The sequence below is a fragment of the Capra hircus genome, chromosome 16 (assembly GCF_001704415.2).
Source record: "Capra hircus breed San Clemente chromosome 16, ASM170441v1, whole genome shotgun sequence".
NCBI classification, from domain to species: Eukaryota; Metazoa; Chordata; class Mammalia; order Artiodactyla; family Bovidae; genus Capra; species Capra hircus.
Genome location: NC_030823.1, coordinates 53848307 through 53864404, shown reverse-complemented (window position 1 = coordinate 53864404; position 16098 = coordinate 53848307). Strand labels below are relative to the sequence as shown.

At 35.2% G+C, this 16098-nt stretch overlaps 1 protein-coding gene across 3 annotated transcripts in view; it reads left to right on the top strand.

Annotated features, from left to right (window-relative positions):
- The window catches only part of RC3H1 (ring finger and CCCH-type domains 1), a 73878-nt gene that overhangs the window by 20823 nt on the left and 36957 nt on the right, over positions 1-16098 (top strand). For 2 of the 3 annotated variants that reach the window (XM_018060616.1, XM_018060615.1), the window contains exons 2-5: positions 11563-11931; positions 14239-14359; positions 14724-14963; positions 15325-15500. In XM_018060616.1, the coding sequence (XP_017916105.1) occupies positions 11701-11931; positions 14239-14359; positions 14724-14963; positions 15325-15500 (768 nt within the window). In that variant the 5' untranslated portion in view covers positions 11563-11700. Of the gene's footprint in view, positions 1-11562; positions 11932-14238; positions 14360-14723; positions 14964-15324; positions 15501-16098 lie in introns of those variants that run through there. The other variant, XM_005690899.3, reaches the window with a different exon arrangement.

Here is a 16098-nt window from a genome sequence, read left to right as displayed (position 1 = left end):
TAAGCAGGGTGACAGTACACAGCCTTGACGTACTCCTTTTCCTATTTGGAACCAATCTGTTGTTCCATGTCCAGTTTTAACTGTTGCTTCCTGACGTGCATATAGGTTTCTCAAGAGGGTAGTCAGGTGGTCTGGTATTCCCATCTCTTAACTCTTTGATGTTTTGCTATGACAGATAAGTTTCCCTTCCTACTGCCTCACAGCTCCTTTAAGATGATGCCTTTGACTTTGGCCTTTTTATTTCACCACCTCTTTCATGATTCTAATGACCTCTTGTGGAGCACATTTTACACACAGTGTAGAACTTTGCTATATAGAATAGAAATCTGAAGCTTCAGACTTTATACCCAAAGTTAGTAGCTGTCCTTCACTTGCAGTGTTTCAGCTTGATCAGGCAGCTTCTCTGTGAATGGCTTCACCCTTCCTTACTATTTCTTCATCTAAATTTGACTTTACATTGGAAATAGAAGTGTTTGCTTTTGTCCCTCTGAACACTGGGAAAATAAGCCACCTAAATTAGCCCTTTGCAGCTTTCTCAACCCTTTTAATCAAGTTCTGTTTTCCACGCCTGCTCCTCCTCTTAAGTCAGAAGCCCTCCTCTTTATACTGGTCCTAAGAATTTGTCTATATTTGTACTAACATTAGCATATTAAGTTGTTTATATCTAGGATGTTGTGTACAATAAAAAGTTACAATTCAGTTTGTTTATTTCGGGAAGAAGTATTTTTACAGTCAGAATTGGGTCTTCACAGGGTGTTACTGCTGGAGAAACCTTGAGCCTTCAGAAATCTCACACTGTTTTATATGTGAATTAATTAATATTTTGAGAATTATAACACTGAGTGGTATTATACTAAACCTTCATTTATTTTTCTTCTTTTTGTTTTTATTTTCTGCTCTTAGCATCACTTTTCAAGATAGTTAAAATTTTTCTCTTCTCTGATGTTGCCCTGTTTATTGGTTGCTATGGAAATGTACCAGGCAAATGGCAAATTAAGGCCAAAAATAATAATTAAACTCATCTCATGGGATAGGGTGGGGTGGAAGGAGGTCCAGGATTTTCTTCTTACAGACAATAAGATTTTGTTTGTTTGATGTAATATCTTGCTCTAGGTAACTTAACGCTGTGAATTCACATAAGAACTGAGTTTTAGTCTCAACTTGACAATTTATTAACTTTGGGCAAGTTATTTAATGCTGCTGAAGATCAAGAGTTACCTATAAAATGGATATAATAATGCTTGTGAAGAGTGACTAGGCCAGAATAGATACTTGAGGAATTTTAATTTTCTTATTTCTCTCTCTAAATCAGACACACTTAAAATGGACCTTAATGGAGGAGATGGTAATAATTGTAGCTCAGTCGGTAAAGAATCTGCCTGCAATGCAGGAGACCTGGGCTCAATTCCCAGGTCAGGAAGATCCCCTGGAGAAGGAAATGGCAATCCACTCCAGTATTCTTGCCTGGAGAATCCCTTGGACAGAGGAATCTGGCAGGCTACAGTCCATGGCATCACAAGAGTCGAACACAACTTAGTGACCAAACTACTGCTATGCTCATAGAACAGTCTGGAAGGTGTCTTTATATTTTTAAATGGCTACATTAAAATTAAAAACTATGACTTTATAAAAAGCCTTTAATGGCTATTTAAACAGCTTTATTGAAGTATAATTTACATGCTGTAAAATTTACTTAAGTGTACAATTCAACATTTTTTATTAAATTTGTAGAATTGTGCAACCATCAGCACAATTTTAGAACATTTCCATCATCCCTAAAAGCTCCCTTGCCATAATGATTTAATTGTACCTGTTAAGTGGCAGAAATTAGAAAATTTTAAAGTATCAGCTTATGGGTTAAGCTGGCCTGAGTTTGAATCATAGTCCAGCCACTCACTGGTATTTTGGTTTCTTTTATCTTTAAAATGGAAATAACTGTATCACAGTGTTGCTGTGAACATTTAATTAATTAGATACAGTATATAGAGCACTGGAAGTACTGGCACCTAGTTGGTGCTTAACAAATACTGGTTACTGGTGGTGGTTTATATTGCGGTTTAGAGTTGTGGTAGACATTTAAATAAGAGATGCACCTGAAAACTCCTGGCATAAGACATGGCACATGGTTTACCTTTGGAAAGCCAAGCTCTGTTACACATCATGTTATCATAATTTTGTCTATAGTAGCTCTTTGGGAATTGCTTTAATCACCCTTAAACCTTAAGTCTCATAATATGTAGTTGTTTGTTGTTTTGCAGAGGCATGGATTTGAAATGAGTTACTACAAGGCATTTACATGACTTGGAGTTTGATGTCTGCAAACTAGTCACTTAGCTGGTGGAATGAGTCAGTGGTTTTATTGTTTACTGTTCACTGAAATAATTTGATAAGATTTTATTTCTTTTTAAAAGAAAACAAACTCTGGGAAAAGTCTAATGATAATATTGAAGATTAATTTTATTAATATAGAAGGATAGGGATGAGATGGTTAGATAGCATCATGGACTCAGTGGACATGAATCTAAGCAAACTCCAGGAGATAGTGAAGGACATGTGAGCCTGGCATGCTGCAGTCCGTGGGATCGCAGAGTCAGACACGACTTAGTGACTGAACAACAATAGCATAAGAGGTATTTTGAGTGATGGTTTTTAATCAGAATTTAGAAGTTGGGAAGAATTAGTAAAATGTCAATGTCACATTCTGTCTAATAACTCCTATCAAGAATGTGGAAAAAGACACAGAAGACAACCTTCTAACTGCTGTTTAAGCATACTCCTGTGGGTGTAAGAATGTGTATTTTATTGGGGAAGTTATATATGATTTTTTAAAATAAGTTTGGGCTCTCTTCAAGGTCAGACTGAGTGCTGTTTAATTTATATTCTGAATGATCTATTATCAGTTATCAACAGTAAGATGACCAATTGTTGCCATCTACATAGGAGAGTAGGTCTTATTTAAACTGATGGGAAAGTTAACCATTGCTCTCATCATTGAGCAGCAGAGTGACTCTCGTATTTTTTTAGAAATAAGAGGATCCATCATTTATGTTCTGTTTCTGATTAGGAAGGTTCCAGTAGAATTACTTCTAATGAGCTAGATTTAGTCTGAGCTCTAACACATAATGATGTTACCTGCAGACTTTGAGCACATTTGCATTAATTAATAGAAATTTTTTTTTCTGACATAGCCTTGCTCTGAGGAAGTGTAAAGAATCTAGATGTTGGTAGTTAGTAATTTTATCCTGTGTTTACTCTTTTTAATTTGTTTTTAAATTGAAGGATAATTGCTTTACAGAATTTTGTTGTTTTCTGTCAAACCTCAACGTGAATCAGCCATAGGTATTCATATATCCCGTCCCTTTTGAACCTCCCTTCCATCTCCCTCCCAATCCTACCCCTCTAGGTTGACACAGAGCCCCTGTTTCAGTTTCCTGAGACATAGAGCAAATTTCCATTGGCTATCTGTTTTACATATGGTAATATGAGTTTCCATGTTACTCTCTCCGTATGTCTCACCCTCTCCTCCCCTCTCCTCATGTCCACAGATCTGATCTATATGTCTCTTTCTCCACTGCTGCCCTGAAAATAAATTGTTCAGTACCATTTTTCTAGATTCCGTATATATACATTAGTATACGGTATTTATCTTTCTCTTTCTGACTTACTTCACTCTGTATAATAGGCTCTGGATTCGTCCACCTCATTGGAACTGACTCAAATGTGTTCCTTTTTATGGCTGAGTAATATTCCACTGTGTATATGTACCACAACTTCCTTATCCATTCATCTGTCGGTGGACATCTAGGTTGCTTCCGTGCTCTAGCTATTGTAAATAGTGCTGCAATGAACAATGGGAAATGTGTCTTTTTCGATTTGGTTTCCTCAGGGTTTATGCCTAGGAGTGGGATTGCTGGGTCATATGGTGGCTTTATTCCTAGTTTTTTAAGGAATCGCCATACCATCTTCCATAGTGGCTATATCAATTTACATTCCCACCTACAGTGCATGAGTGTTCCATTTCTCCACATCCTCTCCAGCATTTGTTGTTGTACACTTTTTCAAATGATGACCACTCTGACCCTTGTGAAGTGATATCTCATTGTAGTTTTGATTCCTATTTCTCTAATAATGAGCGGTGTTGAGCATCTTTTCATGGGTTTGTTAGCCATCTGTATGTCTTCTTTGAAGAAATGTCTGTTTAAGTCTCTTTCCCACTTTTGACTGGGTTGTTTGCTTTTCTGGCATTGAGTTGTATGAGCTACTTGTATATTTTGGAAATTAATCCTTTGTCAGTTGTTTTATTTGCTATTATTTTCTCCCATTCTGAGGGCTGTCTTTTCACCTTGCTTAGTTTCCTTTGCTGTGCAAAAGCTTTTGAGTTTAATCAGGTCCCACTTGTTTACTTTTGTTTTTATTTCCATCCCTCTAGGAGGTGGGTCATAGAGGATCTTGCTTTGATTTCTGTCATCAAGTGTTCTGCCTGTGTTTTCCTCTAACAGTTTTATAGTTTTTGGTCTTATATTTAGGTCTTTAATCCATTTTGAGTTTATCTTTGTGTGTGGTGTTAGGAAGTGATCTAATTTAATTCTTTTATGTGTAGCTATCCAATTTCCCCAGCACCATTTATTGAAGAGGCTGTCTTTGCCCTATTGTATATTCTTGCCTCCTTTGTCAAAATAAGATACCTGTAGGTATGTGGGTTTATTTTTGGGCTTTCTACCTTGTTCCATTGGTCTGTATTTCTGTTTTTGTGCCGTTACCATACTGTCTTGATGACTGTAGCATTGTAGTATAATCTGAAGTCAGGAAGGTTGATTGCTCCAGCTCCATTGTTCTTTCTCAAGACTGCTTTGGCTAATCAGGGTCCTTTGTGTTTCCATATGAATTGTGAAATTTTTTCTTATAGTTCTGTGAAAACTGCCATTGGTAATTTGATAGGGATCGCATTGAACCTGTAGATTGCATTTAGTAGTATAGTCGTTTTCCCAATATTGATTCTTCCTACCCAGGAACATGGAATATCTCTCCATCTGTTTATGTCATCTTTGATTTCTTTCATCAGTGTCTTATAATTTCCTGTGTAGAGTTCTTTTGTCTCCTTAGGTAAGTTTATTCCTAGAGATATTTTTATTTTTTGTTGCAGTGGTGAATGGGATTGCTTCCTTAATTTCTCTTTCTGATATTTCATTGTTAGTATATAGAAATGCAAGTGATTTCTGTGTATTGATTTTGTATCCTGCAACTTTGCTAAATTCACTGATTAGCTCTAGTAATTTTCTGATACTGTCTTTGGGATTTTCTATGTACAGTATCATGTCACCTGCAAACAGTGAGAGCTTTACTTCTTCTTTTCTGTCTGGATTCCTTTTATTTCTTTTTCTTCTCTGATTGCTGTAGCTAGGACTTCCAGAACTTTGTTGAATAATAGTGACAAAAGTGGACACCCTTATCTTGTTCCTGATCTTAGGGGGATGCTTTCAGTTTTGCACCATTGAGAATAATGTTTGCTGTAGGCTTATCATATATGGCCTTTACTATGTTGAGGTAGGTTTCTTCTATGCCCATTTTTCAAAGAGTTTTGATCATAAATGGCAGTTGAATTTTGTCAAAGGCTTTTTCTTCATCTTTTGAGATTATCATATGCTTTTTATCTTTCAATTTGTTAATATGGTGTATTACATTGATTGATTTGCATATGTTGAAGAATTCTTGCATCCCTGGAATAAACCCAACTTGATCATGGTGTATGAGGTTTTTGATGTGTTGTTTAATTCTATTTGCTAAAATTTTATTGAGAAGTTTTGCATCTATGTTCATCAGTGATAATTGGCCTGTAGTTTTCTTTTTTTGTGTTGTCTTTGTCTGGTTTTGGTATCAGGGTGATGGTGACCTTGTAGAATGAGATTGGAAGTGTTCCTCCCTTTGCGGTGTTTTAAAAGAGTTTTAGAAGGATAGGCATTAGCTCTTCTCTAATTGTTTGATAGAATTCTCCTATGAAGCCATCTGGTCCTGGGCTTTTGTCTTTGGGGAGATTTTTTATCACAGCTTCAATTTCAGTGCTTGTAATTGGGTTGTTCATAATTTTTGCTTCTTCCTGATTCAGTCTTAGAAGATTAAAGTTTTCTAAGAATCTGTCCATTTCTTCCAGGTTATCCATTTTATTGCTTATAGTTGTTCATAATAGTCTCCTGTAATCCTTTGTATTTCTGTATTGTTTGTTGTAACCTCTCCTTTTTCATTTCTAATTTTGTTGATTTGATTCTTCTTTCTTTCTTGATGAGTCTGGCTAAAGGGTTATCAATTTTGTTTATCTTCTCAAAGAACCAGCTTTTAGTTTTATTAATCTTTACTACTGTTTCTTTCATTTCTTTTTCGTTTATTTCTGCTCTGATCTTTATGATGTATTTCGTTCTGCTAATTTGTTGTTGTTGTTCTTCTTCTTTTTCTTTTCCGGTTACTTTAGGTGTAAAGTTAGGTTGTCTATTTGATGTTTTTCTTGTTTCTTGAAGTAGGACTGTATTGCTATAAACTTCCCTCTTAGAACTGCTTTTGCTGCATCCCATAGGTTTTGAGTTGTGTTTTCATTGTCATTTATTTCTAGAAATTTTTTGATTTCCCTTTTGATTTCTTCAGTAACCTGTTGGTTATTTAGAAATGTATTGTTTATTCTCAATGTGTTTGTGTTTTTTACAGTTTTTTTCTTGTAATTGGTATCTAGTCTCATAGTGTTGTGTCAGAAAAGATGCTTGATAACGATTTCAGTTTTCTTAAATTGACTGTTCCATGTGCACTTGAGAAGAAGGTGTATTCTGTATTCGGATGGAATGTTGTGAAGATATCAATGGGATCCATCTCATCTAATATATTACTTAATACTTGTGTTTTCCTCACAAGGAATACTTACTGTTTCCTTTGTGGGAGTTCTCACTATTTGATACTCCAGTTCTCTGGTAGTCTAGGGTCTTGGAGTCAGTGCTCCCACTCCAAAAGCTCAGGGCTTGATCTTGGTGATGTTGAGAAGAGCCATTTATTTCACTGGAGTGGTGAGACCAAAACACCAGCATAGTCGCCATAGGTAGGGTGTGGCACTGTCTTCTTGATACTTTCTTATTTTTTTTATTTTTATTGCAGGTGGTCACCTGTTGCAATAATCTCTTTGAACACATCTAGAATTCCAACAAAGTCACTTAATTCCTGTTTCTTTGTCCAGTTACAGCTCCTTTGTCTTCTCAGCCTCCTCATGCTTGTTATGATTAAAGTGTCTCATGTTTACTCTTGATTGAAAGAATGTTTATTATATTCGCAAAGTCATATGTCCTTTGTGGTTTAGATGTGTTTTGTAGTTGAAGGTGGTGTAAAGAACTGTCTTTGAGAAGCTTGAACAATGTTTTAAAAGATGACTTTGGAGAATGATGTTTAAAGAATGAGGAAGTGGAAATTCTTCTTGTAGCTACTACAACTTAATGACAGTTTGAGTCTTTAAAAAAGCTTTGGTTTATGATTTTGTCGATTGAAATAGAATCGTCAAAGAGTGACTTACTATTCTTATTCATTAAGTTTTCTATCCAAAGTCAAACTTTTAAAATACTGTTTTCTTCTTGTCTCTCAAACCCATCATTTTGATCAAAAGAATGCTTTTATTTTTAGTGAAGAGCTGGGTGCTGATTCTGAAAGATAATTCTATCTACTTTGTTATGCCTTTAAGAACTACTTAACTGGAATGTGTGAGAGGTTAGCGATTATATACTTCATTTTACTAGGTTAATACAGATAGAAATGATATATTTTATTATAAAAGTAATAAATTATACTAGTTCTTTGAAATATAAATTATAGAGACGTTCTTAAAGGGTTTTTAATGAATTTAATAAAGATTTATTATTTATCACTAATAAGTAATTTTGATTATTTGACCATCCAAATATGTATAGTAAAAGAAGATCAGTTTATTAAAGATGTTTTTAATAGTCTTACAGTAATTCTTTGTGTTCTAAATGTGGTCTATTTTCTCTTGTTTTCATTCTTTCAGTTTTTTTGTACTTATGTAAGTAAATTGTGATTGTACACATTTTGTAAATTGCCCAACTGTGTAACTGCTGTTAAGTTTGTTAGATATTTTCCGTATCTTTTTCTTCTATCCATTTATATTCATTGATACCAAGACTGTAGGATTTCCGCCCCCAACACAAATGACATCATATGTTTGGTCTGAAAATTTTGCTTTAACTTAACATTTCTACAGGCTTAATTCTCTTTTTAATTATTCTGCATGTTTTAATAGTATAGGCATACCTTGTTTTAAAAAACAATGAAGTGGATCATTTCCTGGCTCTTCAGTGCCTTAAAATTAGGATCAGATACCACTGTTGTAGTTTAGTAGCAAAGTCATGTTTGTCTCTTTTGTGACTCCATGGACTATAGCCTGCCAAGGCTCCTCTGTACATGGGATTTCCCAGGCAAGAATAGTGGATTGGGTTCCCATTTCTTTCTCTAGGGGATCTTCCTGACCCGGGAAAATCTCTTGCTTTTTAGGTGGATTCTTTACTGGTTATGAGTTAAAAGATCCTATAGTTTTTGGTTCCTTCTAATTCTTTAGTCTTACCTCATATCTTTTTGTCTTGCTCTCTGTTTTATTTTTTGTTTTGTTTCTGGCTTCCCTGTAGCTTTGATTTTTTTTCAAGCTCCCCAATTGTACTATATTGAATTTAGTCTCAGAATGTGATTATGCTTTTCTTTACCTGTTATAAAATCTATGCACAATGCATATTGGGCTTTCCTGGTGGCTCAAACAGCAAAAAATCTGCCTGCAGTACAGGAGACCTGGGTTTGATCCCTGGGTTGGGAAGATCCCCTGGAGAAGGGAATGGCAACCCACTCCAGTATTCTTGCCTGGGGAATCCCATGGACAGAAGAGTCTGAGGGGCTACAATCCATGGGGTTGCAAAAGAGCAGAACACAATTTAGCAACTAAACAATAACATCTGGGTTACTATTGAAGCTCTTTTTGTTTTTAGCTTATTCAGCCTTGCTAAACCTCCATTTCTCATGGAGTTAACAGTTGAACTCCATTGACCCTCTAATCAGTTGAAAATCTGTGTTTAATTTACAGTTAGCTCTCCATATGTATGGTTCCTCCTTATTTGTGGTTCCGCACCCAAGGATTCAGGCCATTGCAGGTTGTTGTGCTGGGCTGTGCTTAGTCACTCAGTTGTGTCCAACTCTTTGATACCCCATGGACTGTAGTCTGCCAGGCTCCTCTGTCCATGGGATTCTCCAGGCAAGAATACTGGAGTGGGTTGCCATTTCCTTCTCTAGCGGATCTTCCTGACCTGGAATTACCTTCCTCCAAAGGATTTTCTCAACTCAGGGATTGAACCCAGGTCTCCCACATTGCAGGCAGATTCTTTACCATTTGGGCCACTAGGGAAGCAGGTCCTTGTAATATGCGGTATTTACTATTGAAAAAAAAATTCTATGTACAAGTGGACCCTTGGTATTCAAACCTATGATGTTTAAGGGTCAACTATATCTGTAAAATGGAATAACAATAGTTACCTACTTTTTATCATTTTGTTCTATGTAAAGCATTTAGTATATTTATAGTATGTGGCACATAACGTATAAATAGTAAAAATTATAGTGATTGTGCAATAAAGCATTGCTGTTTTGTGCTCTTTTGGGTTTCTATAGTTTTATAGTGTTAAGGGAAGAAAGTGCCATGTTTTAACTTTGTTTTATGATTAATTAACAAATGTTAAGTTCTCTACAGAGCCATCCTAGTAAAAAGGAAGGAACCATTTACTCTGTGAAGGTTTAACTTAAGATCAGATTCTTTTTAGGCATTAATTTAAGCTGCATTCTAATTTATAGAAAAGATTAGATGATACTTAATCAACTTCAGCAAACATTTCTGACTAATAACCAGTTCTTATTCTAAATATTATATCTTTTAAGTGCTTTTCTCCTTTATTTTGGAGAATTCTACAACCCCATGCAAATTGTAGCATTTGACTCTACAACTGAGTAATTAGATACTTCATTTTCTTTTTTAGCACTTCGGATGATGGTCTCTTTTTATTAAGTAATAAAGATTTAATGTAAACATGCCTGTAGCTACTCATTCTATTTGCAGGTATATTTTATTTAAAATATTTATAATTAATTATAGAATTAAAAATGTGGGCATTTTCTTTACTCACTCTATCCTGTTATTGCATGGGCCATTTGAACATATACACAGATAACTTTAATTTTAGATCTGCATATGAAATTAACTTGTTAACTGTCTAGGTTCTTACATTTTTCCTCCATTATCCATTTATTTGATAGCACAAAAATCCAGACAAAGTTCAGGTTACTTACAAGGCAGATACTACAGAGTTTTTGTTTCCCTAATAATTTAGAGTCTGGATCACAGTACTAGTAGTGCTTAGTAAAATTTTGTTGAATGACTGGATATAATTTTTTAGCATACTAATGGAAATTGTTCTCTCAATAATGGGCTTACATTTAAGGTTGAATTACTTCAGTAAAACCTAAATTAAATGTAATGCTTGGAAAATAAAATGTGTAGATAATTTACCTTTCTAATTAATTACACCTTAGGTGAATTTTTCTTTCCTTCCATAAGCAGTCTCTAGGGAGCATAATCAAATCTTTTAAGAACATGTAATACTGTGTTACTTTATTGTTCTGGTCATCAGTTCTCATTTTTAGAAACTACAGTTACAGTAAGTATAGCAGGTATTGTTTAAGATATGTGCAAGAAATTTCAGATTAGATTTTATATGTAAAGAAAATTTCTGTTAGACACAGGTGATAAGTTTTGTAATTTGATTTTTACCCCCTACCAAAAGGTAGTGGATAGATAGTAAAATTTGACTGTATGTATATATGTTCTGGTTAACTGTATTGTTCTATCATTCTTAAACTTGCTAATTTAAAAAATCTTTTGAAGTAAATCATTTTAACTATGTTATAACACAATATACTATAGCAGCAAATATAAGCCATAACAGGCTTAAAGATCTTTACCAATTAAAAAAATTCAAGATAAACATTAAAAACCCCACAGTCACTTTTTAATCTCATTACCCACGCTGAATTTGATGATAAAAATATTTTAGGGTAGTTTTTACTTTAAGCCAGTTTTTAAAAAACTCTTTATTAAGGTATAACATACACTGAAATGTATACATTGTTAAGTGTAGAGCTTCATGAATTTTCACAGATGTACAGATTGTGTGCAGATCAGAGTAGTCTTAGCTATCTTAAGTCTAATTTTAAAATATAAAACAATCATAAACTTAGATAAATTGAGAGACTTAGATCTTGGATCCAGCTTTGTTATTGTCACCTACAGCAAATTACTTCCTTTTTCTGAGGTCTGCTCTCCATCTCTAAAATGAAGGGATGAGACTAGTTGTTTTATTATGGCTCTGATTTTGTCAAAATGCAAAAAAGGTGGACTGTGTTGATATAAATGTGGTATAAAATGCTATAGGTAGTGGGGTGAGAATGTACAGTAAAGGAAGACAGTCATTTTCTTTCTTTGTTTTTCAGGTTATATTTCACACTATGTGCTGACTGTATTTACAGAAGATATTTAAAAAAAAAAAAACTTTTTTCAAAGATTTTGATTCCAGTGGAATCTTTGCTTTAGATTTTGTGTGTGTGTGAGTAAATTGTAACTCCAGAACAATGCCTGTACAAGCTCCACAGTGGACGGATTTCCTCTCCTGCCCAATTTGCACTCAGACTTTTGACGAAACAATTAGAAAGCCCATCAGTTTGGGTTGTGGCCATACTGTCTGCAAGATGTGCCTGAACAAACTCCACCGCAAGGCTTGCCCATTTGACCAGACCACTATCAATACAGACATTGAACTCCTCCCAGTGAACTCAGCATTGTTGCAGCTAGTGGGTGCTCAGGTTAGTTGGGTAATTTTTAAATGTCTGTATATGTGTATTTTCCTTCTGAGAGAAACTGATTACGATTGCATAATATTTCCTTCTATTTAAATGGATAAAATTCTGTTCAGTACTGTTTAGATCCTTTATTTCAGCACCTTCGGTTTTGTTGTGGTAGTGCAGTGTTTCTCATTGCACAGTAACATTCATTCTGGTGGTCAGATTTTCTCAACAGCCTTAGCTCTCAGATCACTAGAGAAACCTTAGAGGTAAATCACAAGGACTTCTTAATATTAAGGAAGATATTATTTGCTAAACAATTGCATTTTACTTAATAAGGAAAATGAAGCTGCTTCAGACAATTTTACTTAGTAGATACTAACTGAAATAAAAGATACAGAAAGTAATGGAAACTGTAGAACACTGCCTTTGGAACCTTTTGTCTAGGGTAGGAGCAAATGCTCCTTAAATACATAAAATATAAAAATTAGTGATTCTGAAGGTGATACTCTGAAAGCTTTGTGTCAGTATTCTCAGGTTAGAGATGAGTAGTATCTTCGGAAGGTTTCACAAAGCCAAGGAAAGCAGGCTTTTCAGAGATAGATATGATTCACTTAAACAATCCCTCACTGATTTGCATAGTGTGTCTGAAGTGTCATATGTTTAGTGTGAATTATTTTCTAAATAAATATACTAGAACTTGAACATTAATACTTACATTACTATTAGTACCACTAATATTTGCTGGATCAGTCTTCCTATAAGTGGATAAAAAGTAAGAAAGGTTGATACTATGTATGCTGGAGATAAAGAGAGTAATTCTAGAACAGCTTATTCAAAAGGAAAACTTATTGGACTTCCCTGGACCTCCAGTGGCTGGGACTCTGCACTTCCATTGCTGAGGGCCCAGGTTCAATTCCTCATCAGGGAACTGAGATCTCAATAGCTGCAGCCAAAAAACAAAAACGAAACCAGGAGTGTAGTACTTCAAACAACACTGTCAAGAGAGTAAGAGAACAGCTCACAGAATGGAAGAAAATAATTGTAAATCATGTATCTGAGAAGAAACATGTATCTAGAACATATAAAGAACTTTCTCAACTCCATCATAAAAAGAACATCATTTTTAAACGGATAGAGATCTGAACACCTCACCAAAGATATGCAGATGGCAAATGAGCAAATAAAAACTTGCTCAGCATTGTTTGTCATTAAAGAATTGCAAATTAAAATGACAGAGGTTTAACTACTGTGTATAAAATAAATAAGCTGCAAAGATATATTTTACAATAAGGGAAAGATAGCCAACATTTTATAGCAAGTATAAACAAAATATAACCTTTAGAAATTGTGCAATGAGATACCTTTAGAAACAGCAATGAGATACTACTATACATGAATTAAAATAGCTAAAATTCAAAACACAATGCAAAATACTGGTGAGGATATAAAGCAACAGCGACCCTTCATTTATTACTGATGGGAATGCAAAATCATACAGCTGCTTTGGAAGTTATTATATGATTCTGTTTATATGAAATGTTGTAAATAGGCAAATCCAGAGAGACAGAAAATAGATTAGTTTCTTCATACAACTGGAGGAGGTTTGAGGGGAAATATGGCAGGCATGACTATGGGATTCTTTTAAGGGGCCATGAAAATGTTCTAAAATTTTGATGTTGTATAACTGTGAATATACTTAAAGTCATTGAATATATACCTTAAATGGGTCAATTATATATTATGCAAATTATGTCTCAGTAAAGCTGTTACAGAAATAAAACAAAAATTTTAAAATGCTATAATTTTGTATGTATGTATAGAAAAGATCTTTTGAAATAATTCAGTTAATTTAATGGGAGTTTTGATAGTGACAGTGATAGAGTGCAAATGAAAGTGTTAGTCGCTCACTTGTGTCCAACTCTTTGCGACCCCCTGGACTGTATCTCACCAGGCTCCTTTGTCCATTGGGTTCTCCAGGCAAGATATACTGAAGTGGGTTGCCATTTCTCAGGGGATCTTCCCAACCCAGAGATTGAACCTGGGTCTCCCGCACTACACTACCACTCCTGGGTGAACCGCACTACAGGCCGCTTCTTTACCACCTGAGCCACCAGGGAGAGTTCAGTTCAGTCGCTCAGTCGTGTCCGACTCTTTGTGACCCCATGAATCGCAGCATGCCAGGCCTCCCTGTCCATCACCAACTCCCGGAGTTCACTCAGATTCGCATTCATCGAGTCAGTGATAGGAGTGCATAAAATATACTCAACAAAGCATTTGATCATAATTAATTAGTGAGCACTCAAACACCCTTTCTTTGACCTCTAGGTTCCTGAGCAGCAGCCCATTACTTTGTGTAGTGGGGTTGAAGATACAAAGCATTATGAGGAAGCCAAGAAATGTGTAGAAGAATTAGCACTGTACCTGAAACCACTCAGCAGTGCTAGAGGTAAATTGGATGAAATTATCCATGCTAATTAAGCACATGTTCATCAAAGATGCTTTTGTGACCATAAAAATTTCTAAGATTTGAATTTTTAATTATTAATATTGACTTTTTAAGTTATGATTAAAATGAATAATGATATATTTAATGTCATAGTATTGCATTTGCATGTGGTTAACAGCTTTGTATACTTTTAAACTACAAACTAGGCTTCATTTGTGTGATTTGTATTACTTATTTTAAATACCCTGATAGAACCCAGAGCTATTCCATATATTTGTAAGTCCATCAGCCCATTAGAGGAAGTTTTTCTGGACTCCAAAACTGCATTGGAAACCTAGAAATAACTCTTTCTTCTATTTTAAAGGAGTGGGTCTGAATAGTACTGCTCAGAGTGTTCTGAGTCGCCCAATGCAGAGGAAGCTAGTGACGCTGGTCCACTGCCAACTAGTGGAAGAAGAAGGCAGGATTCGTGCCATGAGGGCAGCTCGATCTTTAGGTGAACGAACAGTTACAGAGCTCATTCTCCAACACCAGAATCCTCAGCAACTCTCTTCTAATCTTTGGGCAGCAGTCAGAGCTAGAGGCTGCCAGTTCCTTGGACCAGGTATATAATTAAAATTTGATAATTAATGTATAGTATAGGTACTATAGGTGATATAAAAAGGCCAGTTCTTTGCAGTATTCTATTGTTATCAAGTAATGTCTCACTTGGTTTCCCATAATCATGGCATGGGTAATTCCAAGTCAGTTTTTCAGTACACTTAAAACTTTTCTCTTAATGCCAAAAGTTTATTCATCTTGATAGAGGTTTTCCTTAACTGTATTAACTTGCTTTCTTAAATGAAGTATATGGAATGTAATACAAAATTGCCCCTATATGGTTCAAAAAGTGTAGCTGTGAATATTGGTGGTTATTGTGTTGCCCATGATAAATTTTGTGGTTTTTTTTTTTCAACTTTTCCTAGCAATGCAGGAGGAAGCCCTAAAGCTGGTTCTCCTGGCCTTAGAAGATGGTTCTGCTTTGTCTAGAAAAGTATTGGTTCTCTTTGTGGTGCAAAGATTGGAACCACGGTTTCCTCAAGCCTCTAAAACTAGCATTGGGCATGTTGTCCAGCTCCTTTATAGAGCCTCCTGCTTCAAGGTATGGTAAATTTCAACTTAAAAGGAAACTTTCTTTCCCCAAACTTAAGTAGTAAAACTTGAGTTTAATAAAGTTGCCTGTATCTTTTCATAAAATTTTAGCAGATTTTCTTTTAAAGAATATAGATGATGGTCCAGTGGTTAAGACTTCTTCCAATACAGAGGGTGTGGGATGGATCCCTGGTCAGGAAGATAAGATCCCACAGGCCTCCTGGCCAAAAAACCAAAACATAAAACAGAAGCAATATTGTAACAAATTCTACAAAGACTTTGAAAATAGTCCTTGTCAAGAAAAGAAGAAAAAAAAAATCTGAAAAAAAAAAAAGAACAAGAATGTAGTCACTTAGCTATGTCTGACTTTGCAACCCTGTGTACTATAGCCCACCAGGCTCCTCTGTCTATGGGATTCTCCAGGCAAGAATACTGGAGTACATTGCCATTCCTTTCTCCAGGGAGATGGTGTCCTATTAAAGTTAAATCTTGTTGCATTGAATTTTTTATAGTAGATACTGAACAGCAAAGATCAAATCAAGGCATATGGATTTTTTTATTTGAAGACACTATAATGCCATGTCAGTTTTCCATCAAGACTACAAACA